The sequence below is a fragment of the Schistocerca serialis genome, chromosome 9 (genome assembly GCF_023864345.2).
Source record: "Schistocerca serialis cubense isolate TAMUIC-IGC-003099 chromosome 9, iqSchSeri2.2, whole genome shotgun sequence".
Taxonomy (NCBI): Eukaryota; Metazoa; Arthropoda; class Insecta; order Orthoptera; family Acrididae; genus Schistocerca; species Schistocerca serialis.
The window spans coordinates 207,003,606-207,023,911 of NC_064646.1; the positions used below are offsets into that span (position 1 = coordinate 207,003,606).

A 20,306-nucleotide genomic window follows, 5' to 3' on the forward strand; every position below is an offset into this window, starting at 1 on the left:
GTATGTCCGGCGACACAGAAAGAGGGAGAGGGAGAGAGACCCGTTACTTTTAATTGTGATGATCGATCAGTTTCTGTTATGTAGAGTCAGACGATGAGACCACTTTCATTTTCCATCCAATGTCGTGCTACATTGATTACATTATGTAAGTCAGTGTTGGCTAAATGCACTAAACGCTACATAATGAACTACCACGTTCAGCACTATTCTATAACTTGATACTCATTAACAAGCCGTTTACTTGATGCGATGGCATTTATGTATATACAATGTCACTGCAGTGTCAGTGGCTGTAAAAAGGATGAGCGGCCCCGAGTAGCTCTCAGACGTTCGCCTAATTTAAACGTGCTAGGATCGAAACAATAGTAATCAGCAGGACTAGACAAACTAGATGGCGAGAGAAATACCAGAGAGCATGGAACTGCCTCTATCCTGGGCGGATAGCGGGCAGTCAGTCCTCAAGCTCAACATCCGCCATCTTTGGTTGTGTGGTGTGTGGCCACTACCTGGTTCCTGGATATTTGAGGTGTACGGAGCTTTGGGGCTCGTGCTTGGCGTCTGGAACGCTATAGAGAGTACACTGGCCCTCTACTTCTGTTGGGGAGACATGGATGAGTCGACGATGGTATTCATCAGCACCTTCAGCATCGGCTGCGGTACTGTCAAGATGGCCTTCTTCATGCGCAGTCGGAGACAGTACTACGCGCTGGCTCGAAGGGTGGAGATGCTGGTGTCTCTGCAAAGTGAATTCTGCTCGGCAGACCCTGCCTTGGCTGACATTAGGCAGGGCTCGCAAAGGCGTGCCTCCCGTCTCACCATAGGACTGCTGCTCTTAATGTTGTCGCAGTACCCTTTGTGGTTCCCGATGCCTTTAATTGCGCGTCCAGACGAACGGCGCCTGCCATTCGCTCAGCACGGCTGGGACAACAACACAAACTTCTACGAGCTATCGTACGTCGTACAGTGCGTGATAGGGGCGTGGACCACCCAAATCAGCAACAGTGTGGACTTACTGTTCGTTAGCATCATGATCCTCACAGCTTCGCAGCTGCAGATTCTCACAATACGCATAGCCAGTCTCAAACGTGAGGACATAGAAGTAAAGCTAGAGAAAGGAATCAGTTGCGTGGCAGATCAGACGGAGAATAGTTGCAGTGATAAAATGTATGAAAAATTGTGTCAGTGCATTGAGAGTCACCAGAATATACTCAGGTACGTTAAATAATTTGAGTAATATCTTTCGCACAAAACTGGATGAGCACAATGATGTTAGTCCAAACCATACACGACAATGCTTGATTCCCTGGGAAACAGTATAGTCTATTTTTATTTTTATTGTCTTAAGATTTTTGACTCATCAATCTTCAGCTTCGTTTGATGCAGCCGTCTCTGAATTACTCTGCTGTGCCAACCTCTTCATCTCAAAGTAGCACTTGCAACCTACGTCTTCAATTATTTGCCCTATGTATTCCAATCTCTATTTTCCCCCACAGTTTTTACCCACTATAGTTCAGTCTAGTAACAAGGAGGATATTCCGTGATGTATTAAAAGATGTCCTACCACCTGTCCCTTGTGCTTGACAGTGTTTTCCAAATATTCCTTTCCTCTGGGATTCTGTGCAGAACCTCCTCATTCCATACCTTACCAGTCCACCTAATTTTCAACGTTCTTCTGTGGCACCACATTTCAAATGCTCCGATTTTCATCTTTTCCGGTTTTCCCACTGACCATAATTCACTACCATACGACGCTGTGACCCAAATGTATATTATCAGAAATTTTTTCGCCAAATTATGGTTTACATTTCATACTAGAAGACTTCTCCTGCCCAGGAATGCCCTTTTTGCCAGTGCTAGTATGCTTTTGGTATCCTCATTGCTCAGTCCGTCATGGGCTATTTGCAGCCCGGGTAGCAGAATTCCTGAAATTTATCTACCTCGTGATCACCAATCCTGATGTTAGGATGTTAAGCTTATAGCTGCTCTCATTTCTGTTACCTCTCATTGCCTTCGTCTTTCTTCATTTTACTCTCAATGTATATTCTGTACTCTTTGGACTGTTCATTCCATTCATTAAATCCAGTGGTTCTTCCTCACTTTCGCGGAGGATAACAATGTCATCAGCAAATATTATTATTGAATTCTTTCACTTTGCATTTTAATTCCAGTCTTGAACCTTTCTTTATTTCCGTTATTTGTTCTTCGATGTATGGATTGAACAACAGGAGCGGTATTCCACTGGTATTGTTCTCTCTTGACTCTTGTAGATATTGTGTGTTACCTGTATGTCCCTAAAGATTACCTCTATTATTCTCAGAAGTTCCAACAACTTACACCATTCGACACTAATGGACACTTTTACCAGGTCTACAAGTCCTACGATCGTGTCTCAACTTTTATTTTTAGACTTGCTTCCATTATCAACTACAACATGAGAACTGCGTCTCTAGTTCCTTTACAATTTCTAAAGCCAAAGTGGTTGTATTACAACAAAATTTGGCATTGCTGGCTTCTAATGACCAAACCTAATGAAGTACAATCTGAAGAGCGTTATCGCGAAATCCAGTGAGCTCTTGTCACGAGCGGAAGCTAAAACACAATTACGGTGACTGTAGAGTAATGCACTTCAACCTCCATATAAATGCACTTGGGTCTATGAGTCTGCTGCAGGTGAGGCAAATGATGACAAGGTATTTGGATACTGGGAAACAGATGTATATCTGCAAATAACACGCTTACGAAACGCTTGCACGGTATCTCGTAAACAATCAACGTAATAGTGTGGTAGTCCTTACAGAAGTAAGGCAGAATGGGATTTACTGTCGAGGACAATGTCATTAGAGATGGGAGTAAAAGTGTGGACTGCGGAACCGTGGGGCAGGAAATTCACTGCAACATTCTCAAAGACACAACTCTGATGTTAGTCTTAATTTGATTAGGGAAATCTAAATTAGCATTGCCAGACGTAGATACATTCCTTCGTTTCCTGCGAAATTCCAGCTAAGCGCCATAATCTTTTCATCAGTTTTCCGTGCAGAAAGTACCCACTACAAGGGGCGTTAAAAGGTTTCCGTTCGAAGGCCGTACAGTCGAGAATCGATTTTCCAATCACACAAAATCACCGCGAGCATTGAGGCAATCATTCTACCAACACAAAAGGATGGAGATAAACGTTTGATAAAACATCATTTCCTGCTGTATGAAATAGTCCGTAGCTGCGCGCTGTGCATCCTCGTCGACAAGAATTTTAGACCCTTCAAGGTCTTTTTCAAGGGACTAAAACTGTGGTAATCGTATAGCGAGGGATCAGGATTATAGAATGGATGTTCGAGTGTCTCCAACTTGAATTGTAGCAATTTACGCAGTACGACATTTGCGATATCGAGATGTGCGTCATCATAAAGCAGCAGCATCCGTTGGCGGATCTTTCCTCAGAAGTGGTTTTCGACGGTCAAGCTGGTCAAGCTGCCCCATACGCATTCTCGTTCTCCGATAGCCGTCTTCCGATATTTGTCCTTCCGCAGTCCAGAAAAGAATAACAGCACATTGGCCCTGTTTGCACGCATTTTGTAATAACGTCGTCGGCATGCACGTCTTCTTTCGCTATTTAAAGTCACTATTTCTACTGAGCCTTGTCTTTTTGCCCATTCGATACTCTGATGCTTTCATTGTTTCATTTCTCGAAACTACCCATTCAGCTGTTGTAGTACTCCTTTCCCCTCATTCAATCTTAGAAATTCGCGGTAATCTTCGACTCTTGTAAGTTACCTTTAATTTCCTTCCTCTGTATGTTTTCTTCGGTTTTAACCTACAGCCCGTAACCAATAATTTGGAGTCCACAGCTGCCCGTAGAAATACTTTGCAATTTAATATCAGCGTCGCGCTACTTTGCGGTACGTAATCTGCCCAAAGCCTTCCGTTGTCACCAGGTCTCTTCCACGTTTACAGCCTTCTTTCTTCGCTATGCTGTACGAAAAATTCTGCTAGGCGGCTTCCTATTTCATTTATTTCTCCCAGTCTATGTTCTCCTTATAGTTATCCTTCTCTTCCTTTCCTGCTATTGAAATTCAGTACCCCAAAACTGGTACATTTTGGTCTCGCTTAGCCATCTAAGAAATCTCGTAAATTTTTTTCGAACTCCTCATCATTTACAGAGGTAGTACGTATATAAAGTTGTACTACTATTCCAGGTTTTAATTTTGTATCTATTTTGTCTATGATAATGTGTTCACTGTGTTATTCATAGTTGTTAATAGTGGAACAGTATCAGTTGCAGTGCAGTCTGAATTATTGCCTGATCTCTTCAATGGTCAAGGGTCAAAGTCATCTCTCCTCATCCGCTTACTCCTACTCATACAATTGGGTGCCAGAAAAGTGACAGAAAATCCACAAATGAGAGTTTTTATTGGCTGTAGGAATTAGCGCAGCCCATAGGGTTGCCATATTTATCCTCCAATCCAGGTTAAGTGTTCCACAGTTCTCCTCCTTCCCTCCCCCTTCCCCATCCTTCCCCCTACTCTCCTTTTTATTGTGTGAGTTTCGTCACTTGTATTCAGTACCTCATCTTATCATCACTTCTACCCTGCACAAACACATGACATGTGGCTAAAATTTATACACATTTTATTCAGTAGAACGGCTTTTTACATTTACGTGCCAATGTGATTGAGTTTTAGGTTTGAAGGTATGGTTTGTAAGTTATAACAAGGAAAAAGGGTGAAATTTTGTCTCTGTCTTATCACAATATTTTCTTCGGTAGCAATATTTTAGTACAAAATGTTCTTGGATACAATGTAAGAGGTACAGCGTATATATATGAAGTTTTTGAACATCTTTTACTATCAGAATTTCGTAGCAATATGTCCTGAGACACTTGAATAATAATGACTAGAAGCTTACGTATATACGCAGCTTCGCTTTTTGCGTCCTTGTTTTTCAGGAGACACTTTTTTTAACACAGTTATCATTCTTTAATGGAGCTGTTGTCATGTTACAACATCCTTCTTTGATACCATTTGATAATAAAGGTTTTTTCCCATGGAGAATGAGATATAATAGTAATACTGGCAGAGATGACTAACAGAAGATGAAGAAACCATACTAAACACACAAACACACACACACACACACACACACACACACACACACACACACACACACACGGACGCGCACGAGCGCGCGCGTGTGCCGGCGCGCGTTGTATATGCACACCCATAAAGTGTGCAATCAGCGCAGATGTGCACATAGTATACATATTCGATGTATATACAAATAGTGTGCGGTCAACTCAATCACACATTTATTTACAATATGTCAAACAGTCCACTCCATTTCCTCTTCACTCACATACATATATAATTTTTACAAATAAGTACATCCACTCTCTCACTATCTCCTACGTGAATAGTGTGAGTACATGAGGTACCCGATTCCATCCTCACAAATGAATCGTTTGTTGTCGTGGCATGAGAGAACGATCTTCATTTGCGGTACAGTGTGTGACCTTATGGTCCTGTGATCAAATACCAGTTTGGTTCACCATTGTGAAGACTGAGGTGGAGTACAACCCAATTACACAGAGCAGGCACTTTTATTCATCAGTTCTTAGAGCCATTGAGGCCTCACGATGCAGACCCATTGCCTGTCTTAGGAAGGGATCTAGCTATATGGTACACATTGATTTCAGACCCAAAGCCCACGAATTCCACAATACGTGTGCCTGTCACATCTTTCATTAGGCTGGTATTTCTAATGGCATAATGCTTGCAAACAGTAAGATTATGTTATAATATATAGTAATATTCTGCCATAACGATTACCGGGCATATACCCAGACATATCAAATCTGTCATCGTGGCACCTTATTAATTCTAATGGATTACAACCATTCACCCAATAAATGAGCGTCCCCGTACCTATGTAAGGTGACTACTGGTCGACAAAATGAGTTTTCACATTTAGTACTAAAAGCGGCACATTGGGAGTGTCGGTAGGTCAAATAAACATATAGCAACATGAACAGATTTTGTAAATCATGTCATTATCTCAGTCATCTCCAAAATTTGGACTGGTGGTATAATCCCTTGCCCATTATTCCTCTTCCAGCAATAAAATATTTGATTTTCACAGTGGTTAATTAGATTAGCCATTGTCTGCCAAAAACTGCTGTGTTCTTGAGATAAGAAACGTCTTTTTAAAGTTACACATCTTGTGAGCCCTCATGTCAGTGTTAACATCATTATAGTCCTTAAACCATTGTGACTGCTTGAAGGATATAGCGTGGGTGACTGTAATCAGATCCACACCCAAACTGACGCATTGCTGGACGTTTCTCTGTTTATCCCCCTGCGTTGTAATCATCTTGGGCACAGAACTACTGCTCGAACTAGTCGCTCTGGACCCAGCGACAAACCCCGGTGTGCATCATGTGAGCTTTTGGGATATGGTGGTTCTGCCTCAATGACGTATCCTACACCACAGTTCACTGCCACATTCTTGATTTCACCTAATTCGGTGAACTATTCAACAGACAACAATCGAAACCTTTCAACAGGCAATGAAAATTGGATATTTGTGGTAAGTACTATGGGACCAAACTGCTGAGGTCATCGGTCCCTAAGCTTACACACTTCTTAATATAACTTAAACTAAGACTTACGTACGCCAAGTACAACATTCACATCCATGCTCGAGGGAGGACTCGAACCTCCGGCGACGAGAGCCCCGCGAACCGGAATACTTGCAAAATATTTTGATCAGCTTTATAACTGCCCAGTTTCAATTCATAAGCACACGCTTACATATGAAAACATATGACATATAGAACAATGTGACTAGCATATGAGCAATGGAGGAAATGTGCGTTTTAATAGAGCTAACTTGGGAATTTTACGCGCGCCCGTTTAGTAAACAGTGTGATTTACGAAATAGAAACATCCCGCATGGATGTGTGTGATGTCCTTAAGTTAGTTAGGTTTAAGTAGTTCCAAGTTCTAGAGGACTGATGACCTCAGAAATTAAGTCCCATAGTGCTCAGAGCCATTTGAACCATTTGAATCCAGGAAGCGGAATGTAATGTTGTTGGTGATTCAGTTGAATGAGATGTGTGTTTTTCAATTCTTTGAATCAGGGCACTGACTTAGTCATTTTTCAAGACGAAGTCAGCCAAGTGCCCAACTATGAAATGAGCATCATACTCATTCAAATTTTGGAAGAAAACGGATATGTGTAGCGGTAGTTGGCTTCTCAAGTTGCATGCATTATGTGCTGCACCGAAGAAAGTCCTTGTCAGATGACAAAAAATGGTTCAAATAGCTCTGAGCACTATGGGACTTAACATCTGAGGTCATCAGTCCCCTAGAACTTAGAACTACTCAAACCTAACTAACCTAAGGACATCACACACATCCATGCCCGAGGCAGGATTCGAACCTGCGACCGTAGCGATAGACTGAAGCGCCTAGAACCGCTCGGCCACACTGTGTCAGATGACAGTTGTCTCTACAAGCAGTCTCCGTTTTTCTATCTATAAGGCAGTCCACTGCCTTCTTGTGAATGCGTGCTGGTATGTAAATAAAACGGAGAAACGTTTTTAGCGTATTCTCCATGATAACTACGTACCAGTGTTGAATGCTGAAATGACGGTCAGCCGCACCAACTCATAGATGGAATGCAGCCGTCATTTTCCTGTGGTTATGTCGTCGGAATCTTGGTGTGAAATATTTTCCCCTGACGTCACTCACGTGAGATAAAGGATGTTTGTTTCTCCTGAGGGTCCACGCTTGACAATTGACAAAAGATGACGGTCTGGCAGGGACAAAAGGAAGTAATCAATCTGGTGACGAACTTAATGTGTCTTTAACATGTTTGCTAAAGAGTGCTCAATCCTGTAGACGGTATTTATAGCAGGCAAGTCACTTATACAATTCCTAATTTTTCCCCTCTGATGTCACCACTGAAACAGACATCATCCTAAATTTACGTTTGGCAGAAAATTGAAAATGGCCAACATATATATCACAGGGCATTGTGTTATTTCAGTTCAAATTTCCTGATGTCACACATATCACTTTCCTAATTAACGCCTAGTGCTACATGTAAACAGGTCCCCTGCGAGATCACAGTTTAAACAATTTCACCTAAAATTTGGTTGTAACTTATCTTAGGTCTAGTAGTGGTTTGTTTAAATAATATCTCTCTGACGTTAAGGTTTAGACAATATCCCCCTCCTCCCCACTCTCACCAGTTTCACATCACAGTTTAAACAATTTGACCCAGCTACCTTAAATTTCTAAATCAGGAGTTAAATTTTCCTATGTTGAAAATTGCAGGAAAATTCACGATATTACTTGCCCTGAGTTCAAACTGGCAAGAAATTTTGATGTACTCACCCTAAGTTTAAATAGTGGCAAGCTCACTGGGAGTCATAACTAAGAGTAACACTTGATGGGGGGACAGTTGGTTGTCAGAACAACAGCTCTTGGCCCAAGTTCAAAACTGATTAGCCGACTAGTGGAGCCTGTACGGTTGTCGCTACCGTGCAGTAATGGCTGGTTATTATGTGCTAATGAGATACATCATACTGAAAATACTGCACTAAAATTTTGCCATTCCTTTTTTAATGCAAACCAAAACGACACTAAAATTACGCTTTTTCTCTTTGCATGCGAGCCGGAAACCGCAATAGAATTATACTAATTCTCTTCGAATGCATGATAGTATGCAAATAAAATGGACGAAAACGTATTTTGTTGCCCTTTCTCCACGATAGCTACAAATCAGTGTCGAGTGCTGAAATGACAGTCATCCATGCTACAATCATCTCAGACTGAAGTTCTATTCATGTAAGCTGTTGTTCTACTCATTCTGTTATCAATCTTTCTTTTAATATCATTTTATTTCTCAAAATAATGAACTATTAGTTCAAAAAATGGTTCAAATGGCTCTGAGCACTATGCGACTTAACATCTATGCTCATCAGTCCCCTAGAACTTAGAACTACTTAAACCTAACTAACCTATGGACATCACACAACACCCAGTCATCACGAGGCAGAGAAAATCCCTAACCCCGCCGGGAATCGAACCCCTGAGCCCGGGCGCGGTAAGCGAGAACGCTACCGCACGACCACGAGCTGCGGACCTCAAACTATTAGTTACAAAATATAAATACATATAAACAGTTCTATTTATACATATAAAACTAATATATTAAAATTAGTTATAAATACTACCCTTGTAGGTATAGCTATAGGATAGATGACGGTAAAAGAAGCAAACATACAAGGAAATTTAGCAGCAATGTGTTTCCTGTTGGTGGCCTGTTATAATCTTCTAAAGGGGCAATTTTATGTTACATCTTTGGAGGAGAGAGAAAGATTTAAGAATAGCATGGCACGAGTTTGACCGATGTGGCTCACATGAAACTAGAAATTTCGGAATACTTGCAAAATATTTTGATCAGCTTTATAACTGCCCAGTTTCAATTCATAAGCACACACTTACATATGAAAAGCTAGAAGAAAATTTACCACCAGCTACCAAAGAAATTGAAGAAGATATTAAAACCTTATGAAGCATGTGTATAAGACTCTACTACAGCAGAAATTTTGAAATGGTGTCTACCTAAAGAAAGACATGGACTAAAATTAACCTTCCAGAAAATCTTGAAAACAGAAGCACTCCCAGGAAAGGGTAAGGTGGCCTTCATACATCCAGTACAACTAGTACTAACAAACGTTAGCAACTACAGAGGAATTTCTTTCCAGCCAGTTCCAAATAATACATTACACAATATTATACTAAATAGAGTAGAACCAACACTGGAGAGCGATGTAGGTGAATAGCAAGGCGGTTGTAGGAAGGGCAGGTCATTTTCTGAACAAATGTTTAATCTGAAGTTATTCACATGCCACAGGTTACTGAATTCAAAAGATGTTTGTTGATCTCAAATACTGGTATTGAATCAGTTGACAAAAACTCTAGATAAAATAAAACTGTGCGATTAGAGGCAGGTTGACAGCCCTTTCAAGTTCCTAGAATATTTCGACTGAATGAGCCGTAGGAAAAGGTAAAACGCTCTCTAACGATATACAAATAGAGTATGAGGAGTTTACGAACACTGATTAATGAAGTGGTTCAATAGCCCATTGGTGTTTTGCACTAACTGACCATTCGTCAGATTCGATTGCCTTTGCTGCTATATTTTTCTCATTTTATTTCATTCCTTGCAGTGTTATACTATTAATTACAGAGCATCGAGCAGCTGGCGCCGCAGCATACAGTTTTGAATGCAGGCAGATGCTCGTCTATTGCGCCCTACACAGCCGTTGCGCTTTATAAGCTGAAACAACATTCGGATGTATGCCAAAGGATACATGATTTTGCACTTAAACATTAATTTTATAACTGCCAGGTTTCTGACCTCTTAGCCGTCAAGAATGCGACGCTGTTAACATGCGAATGTAGGAAATCTGTTTCCTGTATTTACCTAACCAAGGTTCTCTTACACAGAGTACTACACAGTATGGTCGCTTAAGAGAATGAAACTACTGCCTTGTACACCAAATATAACATTAGTTCTACGTGACACGAGCCCGTTATAGGTTTCCGGAGGTATACGAGGGTTGTCCAGAAAGTAAGATCCGATCGGCCGGGAAATGGAAACAACTGGGAAAAACCGGCAGTGTCTCTGGTATGCCCGTCGCTCTTTTCAGTTTTGAGTGACCAGTGAACACGTAAATATGCGTACGGAATAGCGTCTCCCGCCACGTACGAGAGCGTGGTCAGATTTCGCTGTGTCATGCAGCCCACATAACACAATTGTTGAGCAGTTACTCCTTCGTGCCAATTCTCGGCCGCGCACTGCAGGGGCAATGAAGACGCTGCTGCAGCGTTTCTGATGAGAAGTGTTTGAACACCCACAGTACAGTCCGTAATTGGCTCCCCCTGAGTCTCATCTCTGCTCACAAGAACCGCTGGCTATGAAGACAAAATTTTTTCACAGACAATGAGCTGGAGACCAGTGCAGATAACTGGCCGAAAGCACAGGCGGCTGCTTTCTGTGACGAGGATATTGGAAATTTGATACAATATTACGGCAACGTTTGAAGTGGGAGCGGCAACTATGTAGAGAAGGAGGTGGAAGGTGTACCTCACTGTTGCAAGTAAAACGTTTCTCGTTTTCACTGTGGTTTCCATTTCGCGACAGATCGGAACTTACTTTCTGGACAGCCCTCGTATAACCATTTCGGAGGTTGTAGGACATTCACATCACTCAGTCAACCTTTCAACCTATGCTCAGACATCTGGGCCTCACATGTAAGTAAGAAACGGGGCAACAGTTTCAACTAGTTTCAGAGCATCCCAGTTACCCGGTTTCAGCTACTTTTGTATTTAATGGTGAACAGCATACTAGCAGAACATGCAGTAATTAGTAAGTGTAGTTTTAACGTTTGAAAGTACTATCCATTCAGTTATGACGTTAAAGTGATCCCATTTCTGCTACAGACACAAAACAGCAACAATTAGGAAACAGAGACCCTCACATGTTTTTCGACGAATACTGCTGTTTGTACGGGATGAACGTCAACAAAACCGACAAACTGCTGGGACTGATTCCTCTCTGGAAATGCAGGAAAAAAGGTTCTATGAACATTTGTCCAGAAATGCATCGTTGCCATGCTTGATGGTGCTGACGAATGACAGTTCTCTGACCAAGTACCGTGTGTCCTTCGTGTGTTGCAGGGTATGTACCTGACGTAGCGTGCTGCAAGCAGCAGAGTGATCCGCAGTTTATGTTTGGGCGTTTATGTGATCATGGGTGCTTTCAGACAGACGATAATGCAGGAAGATGGTGAACTGTGCGTACACAAGATTTGGTGGACTGGGTTCCACAGGATATTGTGAAGAACCATCTTACAAGCTGCCACTCATGTGACCCGCCAATATGGTGTAAGCATAAGGTCAGTTATGTGTATCCTGCATGGCAACCGCTACTATGCCTATCACCTGTAATCCAGTGGAAGCCATTTTGAACATTTGTTGTGACGTGGATAAGCTGGAGCTATGCACTGTGTTCCGGGAAGATTTATTGTCTTTGTACACGCGCCGTCTACGCGTTTATAGGACCTCTTCTTCTCCATTTCCTGTCAGGAATCCGTCACTACAGTTTTTCAATTTTATTATTGTTCACCCTGTGTAGGAATCAGATGTTTCCACAATATTCCAAATAATAATCAGACGAAGGCAGGGGTTCCTACCACAAGAAAAGGGCTTGCGTGGAAAGTATGGTAGCTAGAGCCCCAGTAAAATTTGAAAAGAGTGCGGTTATATAAGGACTTTCAATATTTTTGCAATTGAGATGAAAACGCTTCCTGGCCCATCCGACGTATGCAGACAAGGTGAGACAGCAGAAGACCCAATGCAAAGATGCTGATGAAGCTTTAACGCCATCCAGCAGTCCTTAGGTCGATATTTTAAAGTAAAATCATCAGATAATTAGTCAGTTTGTCTACAGCGCCCACAAAATTCCAGTCATCGCACCTATAAAAACAAAGTGAGCTAGTATTCAGGGGATGTTAAGTGATTCCTCACATAAATTGTAAGTGTTTTATGTTGTACATAGGACATTCAGCATCTGCAGAGGTTTTATTGTGTTGCAATGTTACACGTAAATAACATGCCAGAAATTCAGTGTATTCTACTCCAATGTACCATAGAGCTTTCCTGGAAAAATCCTGGATGTTGCTCCATTATGTCCTTGAAGCGAAGGAAGGCTGGACTCTTGGGGTCGAGTAGTGGTTGAAAATCCACTGGGGATGTTGCATTTGAAAATCCACTGGGGATGTTGCATTTGAAAATCCACTGGAGACGTTTCATGTCTTACGTCTAAGATAAAATGTTCGTTATGTGAGGAATCGTTTGAAAACGCATTGCTAGACTGCGCATTAGAATACATTCGTTTTTGTGGGAAGGATAATAGGAGTTTACGTTTCGTGATCATCCATCTGAAATCTCAACTGCACTAAGGCACACCTACCGCGAAATTCACTGTTAGTTAAAAATAATGCTATCACCCTCCAAAAGAGTATTCATCTGTACCACAGTGGACCATCTGCTTGAATCTATGGAATGAATGTAGCAGCACTATTACTCTGCTAGCTCAGTCACAATGACCACACATCTTTTAAGGACTAAGCTATTTTAAGCACTAACTTTATAACTGACTGTGATATAAGACTCAGTCGTGCAACTGCAGGCTAATGCAAGTTCAAGTTCATCACAAATGATTTACAAATCCTTTGACACTATGTGATCTCTACGTCCGTCGTTGATGTATGTTGAAATGATGGACATTCGCAGTCTAGTGTAACGAACTGTGCTGTCTTCCAACAGGATGAGTTGGTGTGGTAGAAAAGTTAAACTGTGGTACCTTGGTTTGAGCGTGTATATCCTTCGCTGTGATGGGAGTCTAATACATACAGGCATGGTACTTGAGCTACGTTAACCGTGCGTTATTTGCCATAGGGTGATGCAGTTGTCTCTAAACGAAGGGAAGGTTCTACTGTGAAATACTTTTTTACACTTCTAAAAAAATCTTCTCCATATAATCTGGTATACTTCGCAACCTTGGCCAGCAAAATAATTTCAATGCAAGCATGTTTTTGAAGAAATTACACATGCACTCATCATAAATGATTTAGAAACCTGTGGAAACAAGCAATGTATATGTGCGACAACTAACTCAACGCTCTTTTCTGTGACGCTTCTGAATGTCTGAGCTGTGTAACCATCTACAGGAGATAGGCAAAATAATGTGAACAGTGGTAGTAATGGTATGATTCTGTTTAACGGTCAACAACGTATGTAAGACTCGTGTCGCGCTGGAATGTGCGTGTTCAGTACGGACTAGGCATCAGGTCAGGTTGTTTACGAGTAGTGCACACTTCGTATTTTCATTCAGAGGCCGACGTCGACGTGCAGTGGAAGACCTAACAGAGTTCCAACGAGCGCAAATTGTGGGGGCCCGATTAGCTGGAGTATAATTAACCAAGACAGCCAACATATCTTTCAAGAGCAACTGTTTCAATGGTCATCACAGCCTACACAAAAGGAAATACATCATCGTGTGGACGTAATAGTTGGCGCAAATCAAAACTAAATTACAGATATCATCGTACGCTAACACGAATTATGTCAAACCAACACAAAACTACGGCCGCTAAAATGACTGCGTAGCCATCTTCGAGACCCCATGTCTACCGACGCTGTCCACCGAGGACTCCGTAAAGCGAATATTCATGGACGAGCTGCTATACCGAAACCATCAGTGACGACAACCAGCGCAAAGAAGCGTAAAACTTTGTGTCAGGAGTATAAATCCTGGACGGCTGATCAGTGAACACATGTCATAAGGTCCGACGAGTCAACGTTTCCCTTAATTCCAACAACGGGCCGGGTTTACGTCTGGAGAATCCCAAAAGAAGCCTACAATCCTGACTGCTTGATTCCAACGGTTAAGCATGCAAGTGGAAATGGGATGGTGTGGGCAGTCTTATCGTGGTATTCTGATGGTCTCATCATTACTCTCAAAGGCCGTGTTACAGCCGATGATTATGTGAACATTTTAGGTGATCAGGTGCACCCCATGAAATATTGTTCCTCAACAATGACGCCATATTTAATGACGATAATGCGCCTATTGACACAGCCAGGACAGGACAATCGTGGTATGAGGAGCATGCAACTGAACTGCAGCGTCTTTCCTGGCCGTCACAGCTCTCGGCCTTCAACGTTACCGAAACCTTGTGGGCGGTATTGGAACGCACTTTACAGTGCAGATTTCCGGCTCCCTAGTCACTATAGAATTTTGAAGAGTTTCTGATCGAAGAGTGGCGTAACATTCCACTGGAGACTATACAATCGTTATATGCCCGTATTCCAACAAGAACCGCAGCTGGTTTACGGGCAAATATTGGTACAACCACTTATTAATAAACCAATCCCAAGTAAGTACAGTGTGCTCACATTTTATTTTGTCTATCCCCTGTATGTTCCACCACAAATCTGTGACACTTGTCATCACACTTTGATCTTAGAAAATATGTTGAATAAACGAAATCACAAATAGCTCATCTCTACCGCAATACTTCCACGGTTGTAAGAAACACAATATCATGCAATTATTCTCTTTAGGTCTATCCATAAGGTACCTATATTTATCTTCCTTGCTGTAATATTGAGCTCATTATCACACAGGTTCACTTGATGTTAAATCCCTGATGACTGTAGGATAACAAATCCGTTGGAGATGTTGAATGTGCTATGTACTTCGTAAAATACTTATATTATATGTGAAGAATGGCTTAAAATCACCTAAATACCAGTTTACTTCCACTTATGGGCGGTACCACTGGAGTTTTGTGTGTCCTGCAGACCAACTGAGTTACGCTGTATTGACTTTCAGACGCGAATCTAGGACTGTTAAATAGCGTTAAAGCGTCACCAGCATGTTTGCATTGTGTCTTCTGCACTCTCACCTTGTGTACTTACGCCGGAAAAAGTAGGAAGCGTTTTCATCTGAATTGTAAAATTAAATAACTGCGCTCATTTCAAATTTTATCGGGGTTATGGCAAGTGTATATGCCACATAAGGGACTTTGTTGAGGGAAACACCCCTGCATTCGTCGGATTATTATTCAGAAATTCTGCGGAAACATCTGATTTCTATATAAACACCAGTATTCATTAAATCACGTGTGAGGAATTCTCAGTTTCCTAGTTGCTGTGATTTTGATCCTTTTACAGAAACGAGAACATCTTAATTCAAAAGATAGCACTATCACATGTTAGAATTACACCTTATAATTTCCACCTACTCTGCTACAAATATTGTTCCCCAACAAATAAAAAGGTAGTAAAAATTGGGTAACTGGTGTACGCTGAAACTAGTTGAAATTGCATGCCTCGTTTCTCACGCATATGTGAAACCCAGACGTCTGAGTATAGGTTTAAAAGTTTGCTATCATTTTATTGGAGTGATATGAATGTACTATAATTTCCGAAGAGAAATTGGATGTAAATTTCGTCACACACCCTCAGAAACGTATAAAGAGTTTGTGTCACATAGAACTGATGTTGTGTTTGGTGAACAAGGTAGTAGTTTCATTCTCATAAGCTACTGTAACGTGTGGAACTCCATATAAGATAACCTAGTTAGCTGAATATAGGTCAGGAGCTGGAAAAAGATTTCCTACATTCGAATGATAACAGCGTCGTATTCCAGACGACCAAGAGGCCAGAAACCAGGTAGTTATAGAATTAATATTTACGTGTAAAATGGAGTAGTCTGAATTCTTATAAACGGTTCCACTTTGTTCCCAAAACTCCAACTGGCTGATGAGCATTGCCCCATTTCTTCGAGGTTACTGCTCTTTTCATTGGGATACCGCTCTGTGCGTTCCGTTTAAGTGAATTTTGTGAATCAATTAATGATGTGCATCTCAGCAAACATACCAATATTTTGTTTCACTCAGTATCATCGCTGTATTCGATGTAAACTGTATAGGAATCAGATCAACACGTGTGCTATTCTTGCTGTCCACATACGATAAAAAGTGTTGATAATGAATACTACAGCCTTCTATTCTGACTGATGTACATTTTCGTCGAATCAGGTATCGTTCCTAAATGTATGATGAGCCACTGGTTCCTCCAGACTCGTAGTTGAAAACGTCCTCTGTATAACACTGCATCATGTGCTCTGTGACACTTGGGCGCCAGGATTTTGTCAGCAATTTGCTCATATCTGTGGAGAGTCACAGGACACAGCATAGTCTCTGGCAGTGGTTGTGGCGGCGGTGGCGGCATTTCGCCGTCTGGCACACCCGATGCCTGGCAGCCATGTAATACTGGTTTTGGACGACTCTAAGCTCCACGACGCGTGCAAGTGAGACTCTCCCGTTTGTTGTCTGTGTTCTAATGAAGATGACATTGTTCCAACCCTATTTCTACTAAACGTTGATAGTGACAACCATGCAGGCTGAATCAGCGTGCTATTCAGTTTCGAAGTTAAGCCAAGTGCTCTAGTTCTCATAACCATCTGGCTTCCTATCAAATGATGCTCTATATTTCTGACAACCAGCGGCCTTCCAATCATTTAAACTGACGGTGAGTAGATGTCGAATTTCTTGCAATTTTCTGAAATTTCCTGCCATTTTAAAATTAGGAAAAATTAGCTGTTGGGTTTGAAATGTAAGGTACCTCGGCTAAATTGTTTAAACTCTGGTGTTACTCTAGTGAGAAGAAGGAACTGACTTAACTTTAACACCAGAAAGAGATCGCTGAAACATAGCCTGAGTAGGCTTACGGCAAGTTAGATGCAAATTAAGCGTGCCATTGTCTAAACTGTGATATCAGAGAGGAATGGTTTAAACATAGCACTAGGGCTCAGCGTATAAGAAGTGATGTATGTGACACCAGCGAATCTGAATTACAGTAACAGGATGATGTATTATTTATGTGTTGGATATTTTGAATTTAACAACGGCCTAGCGTCAATGGTACCAACTGTTCCTGTCAGATCACCAAAGTTAAGCGCTGTCAGGCTGGGCTAACACTTGGATGGGTGACCATCCCGTCTGCCGAGCGCTGTTGGCAAGCGGGGTGCACTCAGCCCGTGTGAGGTAAACAATACAGCCCGGAGAGCGGTGTGCTGACCACATGTCCCTCCATATCCGCATCCTGTGATGCCTGTGATCTGAGGATAACACGGCGGCCGGTCGGTACCGTTGGGCCTTCCAAGGCCTGTTCGGACGGAGTATGGTTTAGTTTATATTGAATTTCCTGAAGAACTTAAACTTAGGATGACAGTCCGTTAAAGAGTGACATTGGCGTGGAGAATCCAGAATTTCTTCACAGCTATAAATAGCCTTTCCAGTTTCCCTTTGTCTCAAGGGAGTGACATCATCGGAAAAACCATCTTGAATTCTGTATGTAGCATAAGAGCCTAATTGCACCGACATCGACACTGCACCAACTTGAATTCTGTACTTAAAATAACAGCCCTACTTCCACAGTGATGTCAGGGGAAAACCCAGTGGCCATACTGGATTCGATGATTAGTAAAAGTGACCTACTTTGACTAACATTACAATGTGCTGCCTTAGATTTCCCACCAATTTACTGGACAACAAGCGTACTTCCACAGTGACATCCCGGGAAAACCCATTTTGGGTTTTGGAATTTTCTTCTAATTTATACTTACGATTGTAAACGTATTGGGCACAGCATCGAATACAATGAACAGTAATAAAATTTTATATAGAACGGTCTTGATAGAGTAAAAACACTTTTATTCATGAGTGGTGACTTGTTTTTATCTGATGTGGATCGTCTTTTTAGAGTAAAACATAATACAGGGAAACATGTAATATAATAAACATTAAGTTACTAAATTACTCGTTGCTATATTTAGTAATAACGTGTGTAGGCGATGGCATACAGCGGGAACGGTGGACACCACCCACTGCTGTTGACTTCTGACTATGTGGCGGCTTGTTTAAAATTTCTGTTTTCCCTGCCTGATTAAGAGACTAGTTTAGTTCCAGGATATTTTACCCGTGAGGATACCATCCTTCTTAAGACTTACAGTAGAGTTTCATGATCTTGGAAAATATAAATAATATCGTTTTTACTTCCCTTTGACCGTTATCAGTACCCACATAAGAAGGTCATGCATGTTAAAGTAATAAGAACAAATAAGTTAATCACTAGAGCAGGGGTGTTCAAAATTTTAGCTTTCCTTGGCCACACTGGAAGAAGACAAGCATTTTTTGACGAAGTATAATACACTAAACAAACACAAACACACACACACACACACACACACACACACACACACACACAGAGAGAGAGAGAGAGAGAGAGAGAGAGAGAGAGAGAGAGGGAGAGAGAGAGAAAAAGAGAGATGGTCAGAGACATATAGTTAACACTTTTAATAATTCAGTATTTATTAATTTATGATTGTTTATTCTAAAAATGCAAGATGGAATGAATTTGACAATTGATATACGAAATTTCATTCATAAATCTATATATAGCTCTAAACAATCCTCTTGGACGAACATCCGCAACTGAGCATTATACTATAGGTGGAAAATACCGCTTCAGTCGTAAATTTCTTTTATTATCACGAACGGTTTCGGGCCGTCATGATCCCATCCTCCGGTGTCGCAACTGTGATGTGGCCCCCGAGCACCGCGGTGGACGTGTACTAGGCCCGGTTTGCTACCGTAAGTAGAGGCTTAGAGAGCCCGAGGCCGGTCGTAATAATAAAATAAATTCACAACTGAAGCGGTATTTTCAACCTCTAGTATATGTAACTTTTTCTACCAATCGTGTGAGAGGTACTCACTTCAGGAGGACATTGATACTTGCTTCGGGCTGCATGCGGTACGCTAGCTGCGGTTTGGACACCCTGATCTGGACTGTTGAGCCTACAACTTCTGAAAAGTCTCCTGATCCTCTTTTAAGTTATTTAGGCCTCCTCCTCCGTAACTACGTTAAGGTTGTCTGTACTGTTGAGGCATTTAAGGCACCAGAGTCAGGAAACGTTCGTGGTTCATGTGGTGGACATCTCCCTAAGAGCTTAAAATGAATTGCATCTGCCTCAGTAGCTTGAATTTAACTGTTAATTTCACACATGGATATTACCAATGTCATATCGTTAGGTGTAACTTCGTTCTGTAATTACCATAGGGAAAATGTAATGTCCGTTGTTAGTATTAAACATATTTTTTCTCAGTCCACTTCCGATGAAGCAGAAAGCTTAGCACATGCATGGCCTCTCTTTGGCGTAGATTCTCTCCTTTCTACGACAAAACGGCGGAATTAGGCTCACAGTGCTTTGCTGTTCGTCCCTCTAATAAGATTATCCTCCATAGGCAGCAAGTCAGTTGAAATACTCGTATACGAAAAAAAGGATGAGAAATGTGTTGAAACAGGAATAGGTTGCATAGTTAAAACATAAAGCAAGGCTTTAACCTAAGGGAACACAAGAAAGCCGTTCTGTAAATTTATTGTAGGCCACGATATTCCTTTTGACACTGAAATACATCAGTTGGTTTCCATTGTCCTTTTATGAGTATTACAGTCTTGTCCCGTAATCTTGTATTTCTTTACTAGTTCTCACGATATGAAATTAAATTCCTTCATTCACAGCCTAGACTTTAACTCCTTCGACGTGCGAGTACGTAAAAATGATTAAATCATCTTTCTCTAATTGTAATTAACATTTTTCTCATCTGT

At 41.4% G+C, this 20,306-nt stretch overlaps 1 protein-coding gene across 1 annotated transcript in view; it reads left to right on the top strand.

The window, feature by feature from the left end:
• The first annotated feature begins 391 nt into the window (after positions 1–391).
• Positions 392–20,306, top strand: part of LOC126419471 (odorant receptor 43a-like) — a 61,954-nt gene continuing 42,039 nt past the window's right edge. Inside the window, exon 1 of the mRNA XM_050086659.1 lies at positions 392–1,212. Coding sequence (XP_049942616.1) covers positions 392–1,212 — 821 coding nt within the window. The remainder of the gene's footprint in view (positions 1,213–20,306) is intronic.